The following is a 20063-nucleotide window of genomic DNA, read 5'->3' on the forward strand; positions in this document are numbered from 1 at the left end:
GGCTGGCTCTGTTCCGCCTGCTGCAACCCAATTAGTGACACATCCAGGAGGCAGCTCCCGCAGCGAGGCAGAGGCCGGCGGGCGCCCTTGGCATGGCTGAGGCTGGGCACAACTCGGCACAGGGCTGGCCCAGGGCACTCAGCCCACAGCTCCCCACTGCATGGGGCTGGAGCAGGTAACAGGGCACAGACCCCCCCCAGCATGGAGGGAGCCCTGCTCCGCTCCCTGCACTTGGCTCCCAAACGGACCCCCCCAGCAGGAGGGAGCACAGCATTCCTCATCCCCTGAGGCAGGACTCCAGGCCCTGAGCTTGTTCCACCTTTTATTACACATGAAGGTCACAGATATTCCAGTTCTTCGATCCGTTGGGAGCACCTCACGCAGGGGTGCACATGGCCGGGGGCTGCAGCCCCCATGCAGGGTGGTGCAGGGTGAGGGGGGCACAGGGCAGCCCGGATCCTCTAGCCTGGGCCAGGGCTGGTGCGGGACGTGTGGCAGGTCCTTGAGCACCCACTGCCAGGCCTGGGGCCACGGCCTGGCCGAGGAGGGGCCGGGAGAGAGGGACTCCCGCTGGCAGGGGAGCAGACGGGCAGGGGCTGGGGTGCTCCCCCCCTCCCCAGGGTCCGGTCTCCCATCATTGGTATGAGGCACAATCCCTGAAGAACGCAGCAGCCACCAGCGCTGGCAAATTTTGGCCAAGCAGGAGCAGCGGGGGAGTGTGGGGGGACAGGGGCTGTGCTGGGGCCAGGGGAGCAGCACAGGTGCCACAGGCACTGTGGGATGATGGGGCTGTGCTGAACCCGCACCTCCCCGTGCTGCTTGCCAGCAACACCTGTGCCCCAGCAGAGGCCTTGCTGAAGGGTAGGCTCCAGCCCCTAGCCCCATGGGCAGGAGGGATGGGGCTGAGGGGGGCATGGACAGGACTTGTGGGCAGTGGGAAGTTGCCAAAAGACCCCCAGACCAAGAGTGCAGAGGGGACAAGGGGCCCAGGATAGCCCAGAGGTAACAGAAATACTGAGAACAGGGTGAGAGGAAGGGAAACGCTGGGACTGGCCAGGCACAGCACTGGCAAGGCACAGGAGCAGGGGTGAGGGCCAGGGGACTGGCACTGGCTCAGGTAGTGGAGGGGTCCTGGGGTCTCAGTGGTGACCCCGCGCTCACCCTGGGGGGAGGCAGGGCCTGTCCCTCCTCCTCAGGTGCTCACTTTGATCCCAAAGTATTTGCGTAGCTGTTCCAGGAAGACAAAGGTGAGGATGGTGTGAGGAATGAGCCGGACGGCAGCGGGAATGAAGCCCTGGAAGGGGACAGAGTCAGCATCTGGACCTGGGCCTCCCCGTCATGGCCAAGGTGCCTCGCAGCACCGTGAGTGGCGCAAGGCTGTGGGCACAGGGCAGCGTGAGCCCCAGGGAGCTGGGGCCTCGGTGACAGGCAGGGCCGGTCACAGCAGTAAGGGAGGCACCGCAGCCATTGCTGTGCACTCAGGTCTGTGCCAGGCATTGACCCCTCTGCCCCGAGCACACCAGTGCAGCATCACTGCTGTGTCAGCAGAGCTGTGGCAGAAGCTCCAGCACAGGAACCAGCCAGGCTCCAGCAGCAGGGTCCCAGTGCTGCTCTGGGCACTCACCTCTGGGCACTCACCAGCCAGCCCAGCCTCCTCCACTCCACCCCACCAACCCATCCCACATGGCCCCAGGTAGGTACCTTGTAGAAGGCGAGGGGTCCAAGCTTGGCAGTTTCCATGGCACAGTGGGTAACTCCCTGGACCAAGAGGGACAGACATGAGGGGGTGGCAGGAGGCAGGGGCCAATGCATAGAGGGGACAGGACGGGCTGTACGCACCCGGTACTCGCCCTGGGAGTTCATGAGGCGGGTCTTAAGCACGTCCAGGGGCTGGCACAGGAATGTGGCGCATCCACCCTGGGGAGAGTGAGCGGGTCAGCAGCTCATGGTGCCAGCAATGGCCAGGGCACCAGAGAGATACAGAGCTCAGCAGCTCCAGCAGCCCTGCCTGCCAGCAAACCCCATCCCAGTGCTGCCTCCCCTCATCAAGCCCTGCTCACAGCGATGAAACTGGCCAGGAAGTGAGTGAAGATGTTGTCTGACAGCAGCCCAGTGGAGAGAACCAGCTGCTTGGCCTGGTCATAACAGGAGAGCTGCGGAGACACGGCCCATTACTGGCACATCCACCCTCACCGCACCAGGACAGCCCCTGCCCTACCCGGACACCGCCTGCCCTGCAGAGCTGTCCTACCTGCCCAACAGTGACCAGGGCCCCTCGGCTGGATGCCATTGTGGCTCCAGAGAAGAGTTTCTTGAAGCCCTCTGCAGACAGACACTGGGATCAGCACAGCCCTGGGGCATCACCCACACTCCCTTCCCTGCCCAGCCCGTGTCCCGGACTCCTCACACAGCAGTGCTCGAAGCACAACGGCAGATTAACGCTGCAGAAAGCAGAAGCCTTCGGCACAGCCCTGCCTCCTTCCTGCTGCCGTTCATCCCCCTTCCCACCCGCTCCACCCTCCGTGCTTTATCCCACAGCTCTCCCGTTCACAGCGGAGCACGGCCGGGCTGCCCGGCCCTGCCCCAGCCGGATGCTGCAGAGGTGCTCTCAGGCCGCCTCCCATCCCCTCTGCCTGCCCCGGCTGAGCGAGCACAGGCGGCAGCTCCAGACAGAGCTCCCGGCCCCATTCATCCAACCGCGCATTCCCGGTGCCAGCGAGGAGAGCCAGGGCGGGCTCACCCTACGCGGCTGGTACGGCCTCACCTTCCCGGAGGACGCGGTACATGCCGTCCAGGGCATGCGAATAGCTGCAAGGAGCGAGAGGGGAAGGTGTCAGGGCCCGAGGGCTCCCGGCAGCCCCGCGCAGGAGGCTGCAGCTCCCGGGGCTGTGGTCCCGCAGCCCCAGCCCCGCCGTCCCCGGTGAACGAACCGGTGCTGCCCTCCCGCGGCCACAGGGACCCCGGGCTCCACCCGAGCCCTCACTCACTTGCGCCGTTGGGAGGGCGGCTGCTTCATGTCGTTCTGCATCCTGGAAGGCAACGCACGGCGGGGTGAGGCGGGGCCGGGCACCGCTGTCCACCCCCAGCCCCAGGGCCCCGCCTGGGAGCGGGCAGAGGCCCAGCAGACCGTTGTGTCGCCCGATAGCAGCAGGACGGGAAAGGTGTCCCCAGCCCCACACCCCCCGAGGCCGCACCAGCGGCTGGGGCTGTCACACCGAACACAACAGCTCCAGCCCTGGCACAGAGCCTCCCGCTGGCACCGGCCTCCAGCCGCGGCACGGCCGCTCAGGAGATCAGTGAGGAGCACGGGCGCACCCCCCACCCCGACTGCTGCCACACACGAGCCACGAGCTGCCCCCAGCAGCACCAGAACGTGCCAGCACCGACCTGACGTTCACCAGGTCTGCCGGTGTCCCCACGAGCCCGCCGGTGAAACCTGTGGCAAAGAGCTGGGGTCAGGGGCTCCTGCGGCCCCAGGCATCCCAGGGCGAGGGTTCCTCTGCCCCACTCACCTCCCAGTGCACCCAGCAGCACTTTCTGGTAGAAGGGGGGAGGCCCCTGGCTGCCCTGGCCTAAGCGGTCCCGCGCTGTCTCGTAGATGCCAAAGCGAGTCAAGGAATACGTCATCTGGAGGAGAGAAGGAGGAGCCGCTGGGTCCCGCTGGGCAGCCTCAGCTCCAGTCCCACTGGGCAGCGCTGCGGCTGGAGCTCCACGGGGGACCAGAGGCCACCGAGGCACGGTGGCACTCACCTGCCGGCACAGGGAGGCGCTGAGCCCATTGTACAGCGCCAGGAAACCGTCGTTGCGAATCACATGCATCGCCATCCCCATCATCCGCATCTTCACCTCCTGCTGCGTCTGCAGGTGGACCTGGGGCAGAGCTGGCAGTGTCAGTGCACCGGCCTGGCGCTGGGCACAGGGAGCGCAGGGGGAGCCGCTCCGAGTCTTGCCAGGGTAACTTGTTAGCACTGGAGCAAGAGCTCCAGGCTCCCTGCACCTCAGCAGCACTTGGAACCTGGCCCGAGCAGCCTCAGAGAGAGGAGGCTGGTGGAGAAGGGGAAGTGCTGAGGCACCTGAGCCAGCCCTTCCCAGGCACTGCCCTGCTCCGTGCCCCAGGATGAGGCACCGGCACCAGCCCCACCGGGAAAGGCGCTGGGCCAGAAACACGAGTGAGCGACCGGCAGGCGTCTGCTGGGGCCATGGATTCGTGACCTCCTGCTGCCTGCACCCTCCACACGCGGCAGCCACAGCCTCCAGGAGTCCCTTTCCCTCCTTCCCAGGCACAGGAACCGCAGAGGCAGGAGCACAGCCCCGCTCACGCGCTCCATGCCATGACCGGGCACAGCCTGGGAATGAGGGTGCTCCGCTCCCAACCTCAGCAGCGGGACATGGGGCTGGCGGGGACGGAGCAGCACGCCCTGAGCAGCCCGCTGCCCTCCACCGCAAACATCACGTGTGGGTCAGAGGGCCAGCAGATAAAATGCAGAAGAGCAAAGGGCCGCTGGCGGGGGCCCAGGCCTGGCTCCCGTTACAGAACGGCCGCAGCGTGGGACACGCCATAGGACGCTGGGAACAGCTTCGCTCTGTGCGAGGCCGCAGCGGGGCTGCAGGGCAGGGACCTGCCCCCGGGCGCTGCAGGCGGAGCCCGGGCACCGGCGGCCGGAGCAGGGGCTGTGCCGGGGCGGCTGCCGGCAGCGCGGGAGAGGCACCGGGCAGGCAGGTCGGGCAGCGCCGCACCAGGAAGCCCGCGGCTGCCTCCGGTCCCAGGGCCGCGGGCGGGCAGGGGAGGAGCCGGGCAGCGCTGCGGTCACTGCCGGGACAGGCAGCGCCGGGGGCGGCCGGTGGCTGCCCACAGCTGGCTCCAGTGATCCGGCGGTGCCACAGGCTGGCTCCCACCAGGTTAAGGTCCAAAGGTTCAGTGAAGCACCCTTCACCCCCTACCCTGCAGGCCCTTGGCCCCTCGTGCTTCCCCGGGCCTGCACCAGCCCCAGGGCAGATGAACTCTGGGCCAAAGGCAGGTCCGTGGTCAATATCCAGGTGTAAATCTGCTGGCAAAACCAGCCCGGGCTGCTCGGCTGCAGGGCACACAGGGGCTGCCTTGTGGGGACACAGCCCAAAAGTCACACCCGTCACTGGCTCAGAGGCAGACCTGGAGGCATGTGCCAGACAAATTCCCTTTCTTGGCGCCTCACCAGGGCATCCTCCGAGCCCCCGTGGGCTGTCGGCCAGCTCCAGCCAGGCACAGCAAGAGGCCGAGGGCCGGGGTAGCGGCATCCCCCTGCCGGTGCCGGCTCCTCTCCTGGGCCGGTGCCCACCGCATCCTCTCTCTCCAGGCGCGGGTTGGGTAGGGGCTGCCTGCCCCAGGCCGTGCCCTCCCGCTCCCCCTGCGGGCCCGGCCCGGGCTCCCTGCTGCTTGGCACAGGGCTCGGGTCAGCGCTGGCATTCACCCCACCGTGGGTGCTGGCAGTGCAGGGCTGTGCGCGGCGCGCTTTGTGCGGGAGCAGAGATGCCAGCCCGGCCAGGGCGCCTCGGTGACACCTTGGCCTGAGGACACGGAGTCCAATGGGCCCCCGTCCAGCGCTGGGAGCCCCGGACGCGCTGCCGTGCCCGGGCAGGGCTGCCCAGGACGTCCTCCACGGCGCCGCACCCCCCGGGCCGGCACCCCGAGCTCCCCGGAGCGCCCACCTCCCACATCACGTCCCCACAGCTGCTGCTGGGCCAGGCCCGCAGCCCCTCAGCCCTGTCCCTGTCTTCCTGCGTCCCTGTCGTCCCCCCGCCCCCGAGCCCAGGGCCGCGTCTCAGCGCGCTCGTTGCCCTCACAGCTGCGAACCGGTCCCTCAGAACCCGCTTCCTGCAGCCGTTCACCGCTCCTCCGCAGCCGGTCAGCGACCCCCCGGAGCCGTTCTCCATCCCCTTGCGGCCGCTCCCCATCCCCTCCGATCCCCCCCCGGCCCCCGGAGCCGGTCTCCATCCCCTCACCTTGAGCAGGTCCAGCGGGTGCGTGCAGCAGGCGGCGCCGCACGACGCGAGGCCGCCGAAGTACCAGCGCGATACGCGCCGCTCCGCCATCGGCGCCTCTCAGTGGGGAACACACGCCCCCAGCCTAGACCACGCCCCGGCAGCAGCATGGCCACGCCCCTCAACTAAACCACGCCCCCTTCGGGGGCAACGCCACCCCCCCCACCTGCAGTACCGGGGATGGAGAACCGGGACGATGATGCCCGGGACCGGGAAGGGAGGGGCCCAGCAGTGGGGCTGCCATAAGGAGCCCGGGGTTGTGGCAGAGGCTCCTCTGGGCCGCAGCTGCCACAGTCCCGGGCTCCAGAGCCACGTTTCCCACCCGCCCCCTGGTTAACAGGGAGACATGAACCATTTCTGAGGGGTTTCGGCTATTTATGAAGTAGAGTTCATCGCAGTGCCGGGACCAGAGGGCAGCCCCACCAAACTGTGGAGCATTCTTGCACAGGGCCCCTTCCAGAGAGCATTCCCACTGCACTGAGAAGCACCCAGACCCTGGTGCCGGGTATGGTGGCAGTGGGGATGGCTGCCATCACACCAGTCCCTCCGTGGTGAGACAGGGATGTCTACTCCAGAACCACAGTCCCTCCTGCTGCCTCCAGTGCTGCTTTGATCTTCTCCGCTTCCTCCTTGGAGACGTTGGCCTTGATCTCCTGTGGAAGGGACTCCACCAGCTTCTTTGCCTGCGGGAGGGAGAGAAGTGTGAGATTGGAGACTGGCTTTCAGTAACTGGATTAACAGATTCAGAGCCATGAGACTGACCTCAGCATAAACTCAAGGTCCGAAGCCCAAGACTTTCACTTGAGCTATAGCACGTCAAACCAGGGGCTGTTTAAATCCGACTGCAAGTGATGGCGCATCCCCTTCAGCTCTGGAAGACCTTCATCAGAGTAACTGCTCTTCAGTTCCTCCCACCGCATGCATGGTGCCCCTGACACGCAGCCCTGGTGCCTGAGCCGCACTACAAGGCAGCTCCTGGCCTTTCCAAGTGTGACTGTTTCGGTTCACGTTTCTGCCAGCGGGGAGGAGGCTGCAGGGTTCAGCTGTGCCACAACACACTGGACTGGGTAAAAGAACTCCAGTACCAACACAATCTTCCTGTTTGTGGGACTTTTACCCAAACCACCGGTACCCTGCAGTTCCTCAGTGGTTAAGACAAGCTGAAAAGCTGCTGAGCTCATTTAAAGGGAGTTCCTGCAGGGCTGCTGTGAAGGAAGGACAGGAACCCAGAGAATAACCCCTGGCACAGTCGGATGCTCTTCCTCTCGCCCCAAGCAGTACAACAAAGGCTCCTCAGGTCCTTAAAACAGAGCTTGTGAGGTTCCTGTGGCACAGGGCTGCTGCCAGCTCTCTGCCATGTGGCTCTGCAGGTTCTGAGCACCAACAGCCTGAATACTACCAGCAGAAAGAAGGGTTTGTGGTTTGATTCCAGCTGGGGGCAGTGATGATGAACCCACAGTGGCACAAAAACCTTGGTTTTGCCAGGGATGAGGAGGGGTTGTGGCACAGGCAGAGCTTGGCAGAGCAGGATCCGCACAGGAGCCCACTGTGGCTGGCTGGGATGAGGACAGGGAATAGTCAAGGTTATCTCCAATTAAAACCCTTCTTGCCAATGCATAACCACTGCTCTAAAGCAGCCCTGGTCAGGGTGGCTGTTCCTGGTGCCCTGCAGCAGGCCCAAAGCTGGTCTTGCACAGGATCGGCTGTTCCAGCCCCAGCCAGAGCACAAGGAGACAGGAGGTGAGTGTGTGCCTGTGGAGCTGGCTCAGAATACATTTCCTGAGGTGCAGACTAGAGCCCAGCTTGTGCTGATGACACCCCCATCTGGTCGAGTTGTTCCTGGGGGACTGACCTGAGTCCCATCAGTGCCCAACACCACAGGTGCTCCCAGCAATTCTGGCTTCCCAGTCATGGACAGCCCTACAGGCAGGGAGGGATCCCTGCAAGGCTCACTAGAACACTCCAACCAGATGGAAACAACACTGACATTAAAGCTGCACCAGCCACGCTCTGAACACAATCTCACAGCCAGAACCAGCAGCAGCAGTGATGGTTTTGTGTCTGGATGTGCCTGAACCAAAGCACCAGCTCAGATAGGTCACACCTGGCAAAGTCTGCCAGCAATAACCTGCATTTACCAACCTTGGACCTGCACTGGAGCTGAAACCAGCTTGTTTGGCAGGTTCCATGCACTAAGACAAGCTGTTCAGCTTGAGCTCTCCAGAGAGCTGCCAATTACCCACCAGTTGTATCCATTACTGGGTCTGGTGTTTTAACGTTCACATGAGACCCATCAGCTGGACCAGCCAAGCTGACACTCACTCAACCCAGCAGCCAGTGACACGGCTCTGCCACTGGAGTCCCTCTGTTACTGAACTGTTTGCTTTGGGACTGACCACCATGAACAGGTCAGAAGAGTTTCTAGAAATCCTCTCAACTCCTGGGCTACCAGTACCTTTCCTCCCTGCCACCAGGTGAACAGGAAGGGCTACTGTCAACCCCGAGGCATGAAAGCATCACCTGTAGAGGACTGAAGCAGTCAAATGCTTCCCCAGTAACAGTTCTATCCTGTTCCTTCTTCCCAGTCTATGTTGTGTCTCAAGGGCGTGAGCTCAGGCCCTCACAGGACCGTGAAAAGCCCATCTCCTCCAAGGAAAAAGGAGGAGGCACCAAGTATGAAAAGAGCAGTTCCGGAACGGGCTAGAAATGTGGGTTGCAAGATGTGTGACCTGGAGGAACTTGTCTGAATTCAGAAATACAATGGCTCTGACCAAGAAAAGAGACCCAGCAAATCCCGTGAGCTGGGACCCCGGCTGCTGCCAGCTCTGCAGGAAAGCTCACAGCAGCTCTTGCATTTGAGGCTGGCACAGAGGAATTTGAGGTGTTTGCTCTGAGCCTCCTTCTTCACCCCCTTGCTCCTGCCGGGGCTCTGATGCTGGCTGCGCAGCACAGGTGGGAGGGAAGACCCTTCCCTAAATATGCCAGATGCATGGATGCAACCAACTCCTGCCCCAGCTTCGTCTGCTCCCCTGCACCGGGACGGCTCTCCCAGGCCCGGGGATCCAGCCCCCAGCCCTGGGGCACCACAGCCCCCTCCTCACCTGCACGAGGTTCACTCCTGGCACGAAGTTCTTCACCTCCTTGATCAGCTTCACCTTGTCGGCTGCCTTCAGCTCTGTGAGCCGCACAGTGAAATGGGTCTTCGCCTTCTTCAGCGGCACCTCCTCCTCCTCCTGCTGGAGCCACCGGGGCGCAGTGAGCAGAGGCGGGGGGGAAGCTCAGGCCTGGGGTCCGGGCCCAGCCCGGTGCCCCCTAGGCCACCGTCCCCTCCGCATGGTGAACCGCGGGTCCCAACTCCCGTCCCCTCCCCGGGGAGCCCGGTACCTGAGGAGACGCCTGGGGGGGCAGGAGGGTGGCAGCCGCCGCGGGCATCACCCCCACGTCCGGGATCTTCAGCGTCTCCTGCGGGAAGAGCGACCGGTGAGGCGCACGCGGGCCGGGCCGGGCCGAGCCGAGCTGAGCCGGGCCGGGCCGCGCCGCGCCGCCCTCGCCACCCACCTTGAGCAGCGCGTTGAGGTCGGCCACCTCGAGCAGCGTCAGCCCCGCGATGTCCCGCACGAGCTGCTGCACCTTGGGCGAGTACTGCTTGGCGGCCGTGTCCAGCGGCGCCCCGGCCAGCGCCTCGGAGCGCCGCGCGCGGCCCGTGCCCAGCGCCCGCGGCCCGGGGCAGCGCCAGGCGGGCGGCAGGCCGCTGGGCAGGCGCGGCGGCAGCGCGCGGGCGGCGGGCAGCATGGCGGCCGCAGAGGACACGGCGGCGCTCTGCCCCGCGCTCGATGGTTCCGGCGGCCCCCGCGCCAGCACTCAGTGGTGGGGCGGGGCAGACGCTCTAGCCGCCAAGTCCGCCAACACTCGCTCGCCCCGCCGCCTCCCCGCCCGCCGCAGCACACCGGGCGCGGATCGTTCCAACTCTTTATTAGGGCCGGTCGCGCTCGGTCTCCCCCACGGGGAGGGGTCCCGGGGGCGGGGGTGGTGATGGGGAACGGGGCTCGGCGGGCCAGCGTGAAGCTGCTCCTCGGGCACCGGGGCCGCGCTCCCGCTGCTGGGCCCCGCGGAGCCCCGTCCCCGGGGCGGGGAGGGCAGCACGAGGAGCGGGAGAAGGGACGCGGATCCGGAGGTCGAGCGGTGTCTCAGGCAGCACCGCGCCGGGGTCAGTCGAAGGAGATGAGCTGAGCCTCGCTGCTGCCCTGCGGCGGCTGCGCCGGGCCGGGCGGGGGCTGCTGCGGAGGCTGCTGCTGCGGGGTCCCTCCTGCAGGTGCGATCTGCAAGAGGCGAGGGGGCTCCGTCAGAGGCGGCCCCGGCCGCACGCACCCCAGCGCCCACAACGGCACTCACCTGCTGGTAGAGGGGCTGCTGCCCGGGCAGGTAGGACTGCTGGGCTGGCAGGGAGCTCAGCGCCGCTTCCTGGCCCGGCAGGGCAGACATGAGACCCTGAGAGAGCGAGGGGCGGCTGTCAGAGGGGCTGAGGGACACACAGGGGGGCAGAGGCCAAAGACCCCATCTCCACCTGGCCACCAGCAGCACAGACCCACGACTGTCCCAGGCACTGGAGCCCACCCTGCAGCCAAGCAGGAGCCGGTGGGACAAGCGGTGCTCACCTGCATGCTGTAGGGCTGGTAGCCCATGGAGACCGACTGGGTGCCCATGTAGCCCATGGCACCCGACTGGGGGGCTTGGGAGATGGCCGGGATGCTCTGTGACTGTGAGGCTGCGCTCTGAGGATGAGAGGCTGGTGAGAAGCGGTACCAACTGGACTCAAACCAGCACCCCAGGAGCAGCAACGCTCCCCACACTCCACTGGAGACAGTGCAGTGTCTTCCCTCTGTGCCATAGGGAGCCCAAACCAGGCCTGACTCCAACCCACTCCCACTGTGAGAGCTGAAGCAGATCCCAAGATGGGACCAACTAGCACATCCTCCCTCCCGGCGATCCCATTGCTGGATCCCCGAGCCCTGCAGAAAGCCCCAGCCCTCACTTGCCTGGTAGCCCTGTGTTGAGGTCGGCTGGTAGGAAGAGTACGCAGGGGTGGTGGTGGGCACCGCAGGGCCCTGCTGCACCGCCTGCCCACTGCCTGCGCCTGCTTGGTACATGTAGGCGTTCACCATGCTGGGATCTGGGGCAGAGAGGCAGAGACTGAAGACACCACCTCGCTCTCAGCCTCCACCCCAGTGGGCTCAGCTGGGCACGTACCTGTCCCTGCGACGGGCATAGCTGTGTACGGCCCAGTGCTCCCCTGCGCTGCCTGGTTCATGTACACGCCATGCATGGGAGAGCCCTCCACTGAGCTGGCCGGGCTGAAGGTGCCAGGGAAGCTGCTGGGCCCAGAGGGCTGGTAAAGCACCCCACCGGCAGCAGGCATGGCCTGGAGCTGTTGAGGGAAGAAAAGCAGCTCTAGGCCACGTCCCCTGGGACTGGGCAGGAGAGTCTCTGGCCCTGCAGACGTACTTGGGCATAAGGCAGGGAGAAGGCTGGCATTTGGGCTCGCATCTGGATAGTCTGCTTCTGCTGTTCCAGGCGCATCTGCCTCTCTTTCTCCTGCTCCTGCAGTCGCTGGATGGCCAACTGACGCTGCATCTCCAGGTATTCCTGTGGGAACAGGGCTGTGATGGCTGCAAGCCAGGATGCTGCAGCATCCCCCCTGCCAGGGCAGCCCTGGGGCAGAGCAGCCAGCAGGCCTGAGGGCTGATGTGCCCCACATACCCTGGAAACACTCCCCTGCCTCACCTGCTTCTTCTGCCTCATGATCTCCAGTTTCTGGGCCAGCTGGATCTGGCGCTGGCGCTCTGCCTCCTCTGCTGCACGGCGCACCTTCTCCTGGTGCTCCTCCCGCAGCGCATTCAGGGCTCCACGTGCATCCCGGATCTGGGCCAGTTTGTCTTGCAGGCCCTCATAGTACACTGCGGAGGGAAGAGGCACCTCAGGGACCTGCCTGGGGCAGAGCACTGCAACCACCTTGTGCACCACACTGCCTGCTCTCCGGAGAGGTTGCACCCCAGCAATGCCAACCCCAGCAGCCACCCCAAGACACGGTCCCATGGCCACGGCTCCACAGCTCCCACGTACGCCTGCGCTCATCCAGCTGGTTGAGCAGCTCCAGCAGCTGGGGGTGCATGTTGTTGATGGACTGGAAGAGGGACAGGACGGCAGAGTCGTTGGTGATGCTGCGGCCCCGCATGTGGTTGCTCTTCATGCGGTTGACAAAGGTGGTGACCGCGTTCTGCAGCGCCTTCAGGAACTGCTCGTGGTTCTCCTCAGATTCACCATTCTGGTACTGCTGCTGGAAGGACAGGGCAGCCCCTCAGCTCTCCAGTGCCAAGAGCCAACTGCAAGCGTGCAGTGCTCTGGGGCCAGGCTGCACCAAGGAGCTGGGTGCTCCTTGCCCCTCAGAAGCTGCCTGACAAAGGTCCAGGCCCCCTCTTACCTCCACAACACTGAGCGGGGCAGGGTGGGCCTCCCCAGGCTGGGTAGCTGGCTCTGCAAGGGACAGGGGTGCTGAAGGCGTGGGGCTCTTGCGAACCTCCTCTTGCTTCTTCTCCCAGTAGTTGCGGTTCAGGTACCGAGCCAGCTGGCAGGGAGAGAAGGAAGATCAGCATCATGCTCCACAGGGAGTGAGCATGTGCCATGGAGCGGCAGTGCCTGGCTCCTTACCTCTGGGTCAACGTCCTCAGCCAAGGGAGCAGAGGAATTCTGTAAAGAAACAATGAGGGAAATGTGATCCAGAGAAACAGGAGACTTTGAGCTCCCACCAAACATCCTGCTCGAACCTGGCCATGGACAACCCAGTGCTGAGCACCAGCAGGAGTGTGGAAGGGGACAGGCACCTCCTCCTGAGTGCAGACCTTGCTGACAACACAGCAGTGCTGTGACTGAGCGAGGGGCTGAACAGGGCAAATCTCTCAGAGCAGGGATTCAACCTGACACAACCAGGGCAGACTCAAGGCAAGGCCAAGGCCTGCGTCCACCTGAATCGCGCTCAGGGGCTCCCATGAACGTACCACGGGTGGGGAGTAGAGCGTGCTGACCGGGGGAGCTGAGGACGTGACGGGAGTGGGCTCAGCTTTCGGGTACATGGAGTAGGTTGTTTTCTGCCTCTGCAAAACAGGAAGAACAGTTGGCTCGGGGCCTGCCCAGGCTCCGGTCAGCAGACTGGGCACACTGGGTGGGTGAGTTCCTGGTGATGGCCAGGCGTGGCAGACCCAGCCTCACGCTCCGCAGTGCCCACAGGCCAGCGTGCCCCTGGGCTCCCAGCCTGGGCACAGCCTGCTTCCAGGATTTGGGACTGCAGCACAGCACAGGCCTGGCTCCACTGTCACCCCCTCATTCCACAGGCCCTGTGACTTGCTCTGTGTCTTGTGACACCAGGACAGGCCCAGGATCTGTCATGGCACAGCTGGGAGATGCCCAGCACATCACCCCCAGCAGGGCACAAACCATTCTCTCCTTCTCCTCCGCCTCTGACTGAGACAAGGCAATAGCGAGCTGCAGCTCCTCTTCCTCTTGCAGCGCTGTCTCATCACGCTTCGGAGGCAGCTGCGAGCGGGAGGAAGAGCTGGTCAGTAAACAGGCACCAAACAGGTCAGGATCACTACAGCACCTATAGGCAGCCACTCACCTGGGACTGCTGAGAGAGGGGACTGGTCAGGTACTCGGGGGGCAGCTCGGAGGTGGCAGCAGCTTTACCCTCAGCTTTCCTGTAGTCAGAAAGACGTGACACTGCAGGCTGAATGCTCCTTCATCCGCACCAGAGCCCCAGCACTGCACAGCACTGCAGCTGAAAACCCCGTTCCCAAGAGGATGGGAACCCAGCCCAGTGTGGGGAACCCTCGCTCTGCTCTGCTCAAAGCTCCTCCCTCACAGTCCCAGCTGCTGCAGGCAAAGAAACACAGCACAAAGGTACTGACTTGTTGAGATGCTCGTAGCAGGGCTCACAGACTCTCACTTCCTTCTCAATCCCAAACTTTGGGATGGTGGAATACTTGGAAGAGCACTTCCCACAGAAGATCTGCCCACAGGCCCTGCAATGATGCTGCAAAGGATGGGAGGCATCAGTGTGGCAGCAACACGCTCCTTCACCATTAGACACCACCACTCAGGCACTCCTGGCACTTCCCTGCCAGCAGCCAGGGAGCACTGCCCAGCCCCAGCACTTCCCGGCAGGTACAAGGAGTCCTGCGAGTCCCTGGGGACTGCGCAGGCCCAGGAGCAGCACCCACCTTCCGCGTCACAACCCCAAACTGCACTCGACACCGGTGGCACTCCTCAGCATCCACCCAGTCCGGAGCCTGTCCAGGACAAGGAGAATTGAGTCAAGGAGGGCGAGAGCCTCAAGGACAGTGCCTCCACAGAGCTCCTCAGGAGCTGACCAAGGTGCTCTCATGAACGGGGATACTGGAAGCATTCGCAGCTCAACAGGAACTACTGATCCCCACATTATCCCCTCTCATGTTCCGAGAGACTGGGGTGTTTTGGGCAGCCGTGATGCTGGGAGCCACCAAGCAGGGCAGGATGAAACCAGCTCCCTGTCCTGCTCACTCTCCCCTCCATTGGGTAGTTCTGTACAGGAGCCCAAAACTGCCAGCATGGCACCAGGGGCATCATGCCCCCACCCTGGGCTCTAATCTGCACAGAACAGAAGAGTGCAGGAGCTGGAGGTTCAGTAGAAGGGGACAGGAGAGTGAGGTCTGTCCCACAGCACCAACTCCCTCCCCAGCAGCACAACTCACCCGTTCTGCCGCGAACATGGCATCGCTCTCCTTGAACTCCGGGAATACGTGGCCTGGGGGGAAGAGAGCAGGAGCATGGACCTGTCCTGGAAGCACTAAGGAAAGCCTGGGAGCATGGAACTGCAGAGCCCTTCCCAAAGGACACCCTGACTTCAGGCCAGTTTCCTGAAGCAGCGCCTCACTGCCAACCCTTAGCTGCCAGCTGCGCTGATCCAGGGGCAACGGGGTTGTTCTCTCTTTGCAGTGGGATTCAGTCACCTCAAGAGGTTCATTTGGTATCAAGACACCAAGACAAAGCTCAGTATTGCAAGTCCAGACTTTGCTAACACGAGACAGGGTCCTGACAGCCCTTTCTTCTCCTGCAAAGCTCCTCCAGAGCAGAGCTGCTTGCCCAATTGTCCACCCACCTTTGCCCACAGAGTCCTCACCTTCAACCTTCATTATCTGATAGGTGTCCTGCACCACCTTGTACTTGGGCTCATTGCGGAAGGCATGAGCCCAGGCCTGGATAAGGTACAGGATCTTACTGCGGACACTGGTCTCCACTTGCCTCTGCACAGAAAGGGAAGAGAAAATATCTGAGAAAAAAGCCCTGAAACCTGAAGGCTGGTGTGAACCTGCTGGAAGCCAGAAATACCAGTCAGGTATTTCAGAGAGACTTTAGAGCACTTGTGCAAGGGGAGAGCTGTCAGAAAGCCACAGGAAGGACAATTCACAGCAAGAACTGCCTGCTCCTTCAGCACAAACATGAACACATCCTTCAGAGCAGCATGGACCAACCTGACAATGGGTTAGGATGCTTTTAGAAAACACTGACAGAGTCTGGTGTGAGCACTGCCCTGCCCAGCTCCACTCACCTCCCACAGGAGCTGCTTGTCCTGCACTCAGAACATGGGGCCACCTACAGTCATGGAGCTGGGCAGAGCAGTAGCAAGCGCCTCAACCAGTGCTGCTAGGGCTCCAGGAACTGGCACTGCAGGGTGCTGGTGCTGGTGCTGGGCTGTCAGCACCTCCAGCCCCAGTGCTCCTGCCCAGGAACACCCGAAGCTGCCCGAGGCAGGATCAGCAGGGCAGGTGCCCTTTGGAGGCCGGGGTTGTGTCACAGTTCAACTTGGCAAGCCTGTTCCTGCCCCAGCCTTGAGAGCAGCCTCTCATCAGCTGCCTGAGTGACCACGAGTCCACATGACTGCCTGCTCCAGAGGCAGAGGAGCACTGTCCAACTCTGATTTCAGCTCAGCTTGGCCCACACAGTGACCTACTGACCATTCCAAAACTCCTGCATTCCACACGTGCCACAGCCCTCAGCCTCCTCAGAGCTGAGACCATTTTATCAGCACTGGGCATTCACAAGCAGCAGAGCACAGAACGGGTCTGCAGCAGTTACAGAACTACAGAGGCAGAGGAGGACTGGAGAGAACCCCAGAACCTCTTGATCTGATCTCCTCAGCAGGAGTGGCTGTGCTACTACCCTGGGCCATGACATTGCGTCACTGCTCCTGGCTCAGCAGATCCTGCACAGAGACTGAGCCTGCCCTAGCAGCAAGGTGACAGGAGACGCCCTGGTACCATGTGCAAGGTGATGAGACCTGCACAGCTCATTCACCAGTTATCTGGGTCATCCGGTCACCTGTTTCTGGTGAAGACAGAGGCTGTAAGGAAGGAAATGCCATGCTTTCCTGGGCACTGCACTCTGGGCGGGGAGCCAGAGACAGGAGTTCCCAGTTCCACTTCACCTGTGGAAGTCTCCACTCCAAGGACACACAGAGCTCCTGCACGTATCACGTTATGTCAAACTGGCAAGTGACAGCTTATGCCAACAGCCCGTCAGTGAAAACAGCCAGGTTTACATCCTGCAAAGCTCCTCAAATGATCCCACAGGCCAACGGAACAGCCCCCGTAAAGAGGAAGCTTCTGCCAGTTCTCCCCTTGCTCCTTACCCTCCTGTGTGCCTCACGCTGTACGGTGAAGGGAACCGTTCAGTCCTCGATGAAGTGCCAGAACATCCCCTGGTTCCCTTTGCTGCCTCCCGCCAAGCAAAGCATTGCACCTACCATTAAAGGGTCAAGGCCTTTGCAGCATGTTCCTCCCCTCTCACATTACAGCCAGAAATCACCTCTGCTGTCAAAACATCACCTCTCCTGAGCTCTCTACACATCACACCATGGTTTGGCCTTTCCTCAAATGCATTTCCAGACAGTTTCCCTTCTGCTCCTTACACAAAGGGAACAGAAGTGAGGACACACACACAGCTCCTGCTGCTGCTGCTGCTTTTCCAACCTCACTCCAAAATGACAGTAAACCAAGCTGTATTTACCTTGAGTATTTCCTTCAGTTCCTCCATAGTCTGTTTATTGGCCACCTCGTCATGGACCGTTTGGCCACAGTTTTTAACCACTGACTCCATGACCTGCAGGGGCAGAGAACAGCATTAGCCTGACACGTTCCTGCCTCTCTGCAGCCTGTGAGGAATTCCAGCACACAGAGACACAGCACTGTGTGAGCAATGGGTTGCACTGGGGCAGCATCAGTAAAGCCATGCTGGAGCCTGAGCTCCCCTTCTCCTTCCCGGGGGTCTCTGCACTGCTGCTGTGTACAGGCAGACCCCAGGGAGGGCATCTTAAATCCCACTTTGCCTGGTCCTAAAGCTGAGATGGTATTAAAGACAGAAATCCTCCTGCTGATCAGTCACAGGACTCCTGTGACAGAGCTGGAAGGAGGCTCCAAGCTGTGACCCGATGCTGCGTGCAGCCTGTGCAGCATAGAAGGCTTGGGAAAACTGGGATGTTCCCTGGCCAGTGCCTTGGTTTGGGCTGACGTTACCTCCAGCGCATAGAGAGCCACGTGGGGATTCTTGTCATTGACTTTCTTCTTGATGGCGTTGACAGCGTACTTCGCTCTGGGTAAGGAGAGAGAAAACGTCCTCAGGGAGTGAGGAATCCGAGGGGAGATTCCACCTGCAGCTGGTAACCTGCCAACCCCCACCCAAACAACAGCGTTACACGCTTAGAATCACAGAATGGTTAGGGCTGGAAGAGACCTTAACATCACCCAGTTCCCCCAGGGCAAAAGCACGCTCAAGCCTGAGTGTCTCTGAGGGTTTCAGGCCAGACATGACCCGGGCCTCCCGAGGCCGGGGGGATGGCAGCCCCTCAGGGTGGCTGTGCTGTGCTGTGCTGTGAGGGAGTAACGCGGCCGCAGGCAGGAGCCGGGCTCCCGGTGCAGCCGAAGCTCGGCAGCACTTACTGGGTGTCTCCCTGCCGGATCATGTCGCAGATCTGCAGGATGGATTCCCAGTCCGTCTCCAGCAGGAGCTGGCTCGTTGCCTTATCTGCAGGGAACAAACCCAAGGGGCTGCTCCAGCGGTTCTGCTCCCCCTGGCCGCGCTCTGCGCACCCCTCCTCCCCCGCCGCCGGTGCTCCGGGGCCAGGAACAACCGGCCTGCCCTGGATCGCGCCGGCGCTTCCCCTCCAGACCCCCGGAACGCCGGACCCGCCCGGTACCGAGCACCAACCCCGGGCCCACCCCGGCTCCCTGGGCCCGACCAAGACGCGCGTCCCTCGCTCCGACCGGGGAGGCCGCGTCCAGTACCGAGAAGCCGCTCGAAGGTGCCGCCGCCGCGCCCCATCGCGTCCGCCGACCCGACCCGGCCCGGACCAGGCCAGCTCCGTTCCACCGCCCCTCCGCGGCGCTTCCGCTTCCGGCTTCCGGGGAGGCGGGGCTCCTTCCGGGGGCGGGGCCTCGCGTCTGATGGCGGGCGCGGGGCGGCCGGTGCCTACGTGCCTGGTGCTGGGGGTGGCCGGCGGCGGGAAGAGCCTGTTGGCGCGGCGACTGCGTCATATCCGGCGGGGCGGGGCACCGGGGGGGGTGCCACCGGGGTGTGTCACGGGTGGGGGGGCAGCGGGATGGTCCCGCGGGCGGGGGTCGGGTCCCGTCCCCTTCCCTTCCCCGGTACCGATCCTTGACCCGCGGCACAGCTGAGCGCCGAGGAGGGGCCCGCCGAGCTGGGCGAGCCCCCGGCCACGCTGCCCACGGTAGGCACGGCCCGGCGGGGCGGGAGCCGGCCGCGGCCCCGGGGCCCCGGTGCACGCAGCCCAGGCGCCTGTCCCCGCAGGTGGGCACCAACCTGACCGACCTACGGCTGCCGCGGACCGTGACGCTGCGGGAGCTGGGCGGCTGCATGGGCCCCATCTGGAAGAGCTACTACGAAGAGTGCAGCGCTCTGCTGGTGAGCGGCAGCCGCGCGTGTCCTGAGCCCCGTCCTCGAGTGAGGGTCTGGGCTGGGGCACACGGGCACAGGGGAGCGGTAGCCCCGGCCCCCTCCGCACGCCCGCAGCAGAACCTTCCTGTGTCTCCTCCAGTTTGTGGTCGATGCCGCCGACCCGACCCAGGTCTCCTCGTCCTGCGTGCAGCTCCTGGCCGTGCTCTCCGCAGCGCCGCTCGCCGCCGTGCCCGTGCTCATCCTCTTCAACAAGATGTGAGGAGGGGGCACCCGGAGGGTGGGGGCAGAGGGCACTGAGGGGCTGCGGGGGCTCCTGCGTCCCTCCCGTCGGGAGGTGGACACGTAAGGAAGCCTGGTGTGTCCTGGGGGGTGGCAGCGGCCCTTTGCTGAACTGCCCAGGCTGGCTTGGGCTGCGGAGACCCCCGAGCCAGGGGCTGGGCTGGGCTGGGCTGGGCTGGGCTAGCAGCAAAGCCGGCACTGCGGGCTGATGCAGAGCCTCCTCCCGGTGCAGTGACCTGCCCTGCTACATGTCCGTGACGGAGATGAAGTCGCTGTTCCGCATGCAGGACATCGTGTCCTGTGCCACACAGCCCATCACGATTCTGGAGACCAGTGCCCGTGACGGCACCGGCCTGGCCGAGGTCCTGCAGTGGCTTCGGGCCACCCTCGGGGACCCGCGGTGACCCCGCGGGACTTCACAGTAAAGCTTGCACTGCATTGACCAGGCTGGTGGCTGCCCTGTGCTCCGGTGCAAATCCCCCTGGGGAAGGGACCAGCAGGACAGAGGCCGTGCAGCCACGGGGCTGTGCTGGCACCTGCAGGATGTGGGAGGTTGTGGGCAGCGGGACTGGGGGCTGCGGAGGTGCCTGGACCAGGCTGGGCCGGCAGGAGCTGGTGGCAGCTCCTAGATTGGAGGCTGAGGGCATGTGAGGCTCTGGCAGCAGCTTTGGTTTTGCCATAGAGGGCACAGTGGGGTGACCTGGGTGGGTGTCAGGAGCTGGGGCTGCCTCAGCTGGGGATATCCCCTGAGCTGCAGGGAGTACCAG

The 20063-nt window shown here is 63.6% G+C and overlaps 4 protein-coding genes across 6 annotated transcripts; 1 reads left to right on the forward strand and 3 right to left on the reverse strand.

Annotated features, from left to right (window-relative positions):
- Positions 1-308: 308 nt before the first annotated feature.
- On the reverse strand, positions 309-6109 carry SLC25A10 (solute carrier family 25 member 10). Its single transcript, XM_061376950.1, has 11 exons — positions 5980-6109; positions 3751-3870; positions 3513-3627; positions 3388-3436; positions 2988-3029; positions 2765-2808; positions 2252-2322; positions 2061-2153; positions 1840-1917; positions 1702-1758; positions 309-1294 (listed from the first exon to the last, which is right to left on the reverse strand). The coding sequence occupies exons 1-11, from the start codon at positions 6067-6069 to the stop codon at positions 1193-1195; spliced, it is 861 nt and encodes a 286-aa protein (XP_061232934.1). The 5' UTR covers positions 6070-6109; the 3' UTR covers positions 309-1192.
- A 263-nt stretch (positions 6110-6372) lies between these two features.
- Positions 6373-9825, reverse strand: MRPL12 (mitochondrial ribosomal protein L12). 2 transcript variants are annotated; one of them, XM_061376968.1, is made up of 4 exons: positions 9577-9825; positions 9403-9480; positions 9120-9251; positions 6373-6701 (listed from the first exon to the last, which is right to left on the reverse strand). In XM_061376968.1, exons 1-4 carry the CDS (start codon positions 9808-9810, stop codon positions 6585-6587), a joined length of 561 nt encoding a protein of 186 aa, XP_061232952.1. In that variant the 5' UTR covers positions 9811-9825; the 3' UTR covers positions 6373-6584. The 2 variants fall into 2 exon arrangements, with proteins under 2 accessions (XP_061232952.1, XP_061232950.1); XM_061376966.1 differs by having other exon boundaries at positions 9120-9254.
- A 275-nt stretch (positions 9826-10100) lies between these two features.
- Positions 10101-18494, reverse strand: HGS (hepatocyte growth factor-regulated tyrosine kinase substrate). 2 transcript variants are annotated; one of them, XM_061377425.1, is made up of 21 exons: positions 18387-18494; positions 18042-18126; positions 17619-17694; positions 17113-17205; positions 15227-15350; positions 14799-14851; positions 14289-14357; positions 13977-14101; positions 13688-13766; positions 13507-13605; positions 13071-13166; positions 12724-12762; positions 12497-12640; positions 12139-12349; positions 11800-11972; positions 11521-11661; positions 11266-11443; positions 11055-11188; positions 10674-10790; positions 10411-10506; positions 10101-10337 (listed from the first exon to the last, which is right to left on the reverse strand). In XM_061377425.1, exons 1-21 carry the CDS (start codon positions 18421-18423, stop codon positions 10227-10229), a joined length of 2280 nt encoding a protein of 759 aa, XP_061233409.1. In that variant the 5' UTR covers positions 18424-18494; the 3' UTR covers positions 10101-10226. The 2 variants fall into 2 exon arrangements, with proteins under 2 accessions (XP_061233409.1, XP_061233407.1); XM_061377423.1 differs by having other exon boundaries at positions 12139-12352.
- A 41-nt stretch (positions 18495-18535) lies between these two features.
- Positions 18536-19700, forward strand: ARL16 (ADP ribosylation factor like GTPase 16). The gene is given in 5 exon segments (XM_061377261.1): positions 18536-18676; positions 18715-18829; positions 18910-19023; positions 19157-19272; positions 19529-19700. Coding segments are annotated over 5 exon segments (648 nt in total). The 5' UTR covers positions 18536-18545.
- Positions 19701-20063: the final 363 nt, after the last annotated feature.

Source organism: Neopsephotus bourkii, unplaced genomic scaffold, assembly GCF_033783945.1.
Source record: "Neopsephotus bourkii isolate Nb327-2 ecotype Australia unplaced genomic scaffold, CSIRO-AGI_Nbou_v1 NB_1749, whole genome shotgun sequence".
In the NCBI taxonomy this organism is placed as follows: domain Eukaryota; kingdom Metazoa; phylum Chordata; class Aves; order Psittaciformes; family Psittacidae; genus Neopsephotus; species Neopsephotus bourkii.

What these genes read in the sequence shown, in the direction of transcription:
- SLC25A10 (XM_061376950.1), bottom strand. Translation starts at nt 6,069, where the DNA reads ATGGCGGAGCGGCGCGTATCGCGCTGGTACTTCGGCGGCCTCGCGTCG. An exon ending in GCAGACCTGGTGAACGTCAG is followed by an intron (nt 3,030 to 3,387) that starts GTCGGTGCTGGC and finishes GTTGCCTTCCAG; the next exon opens with GATGCAGAACGACATGAAGC. An exon ending in TCCTGGCCAGTTTCATCGCT is followed by an intron (nt 1,918 to 2,060) that starts GTGAGCAGGGCT and finishes CACTCTCCCCAG; the next exon opens with GGTGGATGCGCCACATTCCT.
- MRPL12 (XM_061376966.1), bottom strand. Translation starts at nt 9,810, where the DNA reads ATGCTGCCCGCCGCCCGCGCGCTGCCGCCGCGCCTGCCCAGCGGCCTG. An exon ending in ACCTCAACGCGCTGCTCAAG is followed by an intron (nt 9,481 to 9,576) that starts GTGGGTGGCGAG and finishes CTCTTCCCGCAG; the next exon opens with GAGACGCTGAAGATCCCGGA. An exon ending in CCCCCCAGGCGTCTCCTCAG is followed by an intron (nt 9,255 to 9,402) that starts GTACCGGGCTCC and finishes CGGTGGCTCCAG; the next exon opens with CAGGAGGAGGAGGAGGTGCC.
- HGS (XM_061377423.1), bottom strand. Translation starts at nt 18,423, where the DNA reads ATGGGGCGCGGCGGCGGCACCTTCGAGCGGCTTCTCG. An exon ending in CACCTTCGAGCGGCTTCTCG is followed by an intron (nt 18,127 to 18,386) that starts GTACTGGACGCG and finishes TGTTCCCTGCAG; the next exon opens with ATAAGGCAACGAGCCAGCTC. An exon ending in TCATGAGGCAGAAGAAGCAG is followed by an intron (nt 11,662 to 11,799) that starts GTGAGGCAGGGG and finishes CTGTTCCCACAG; the next exon opens with GAATACCTGGAGATGCAGCG.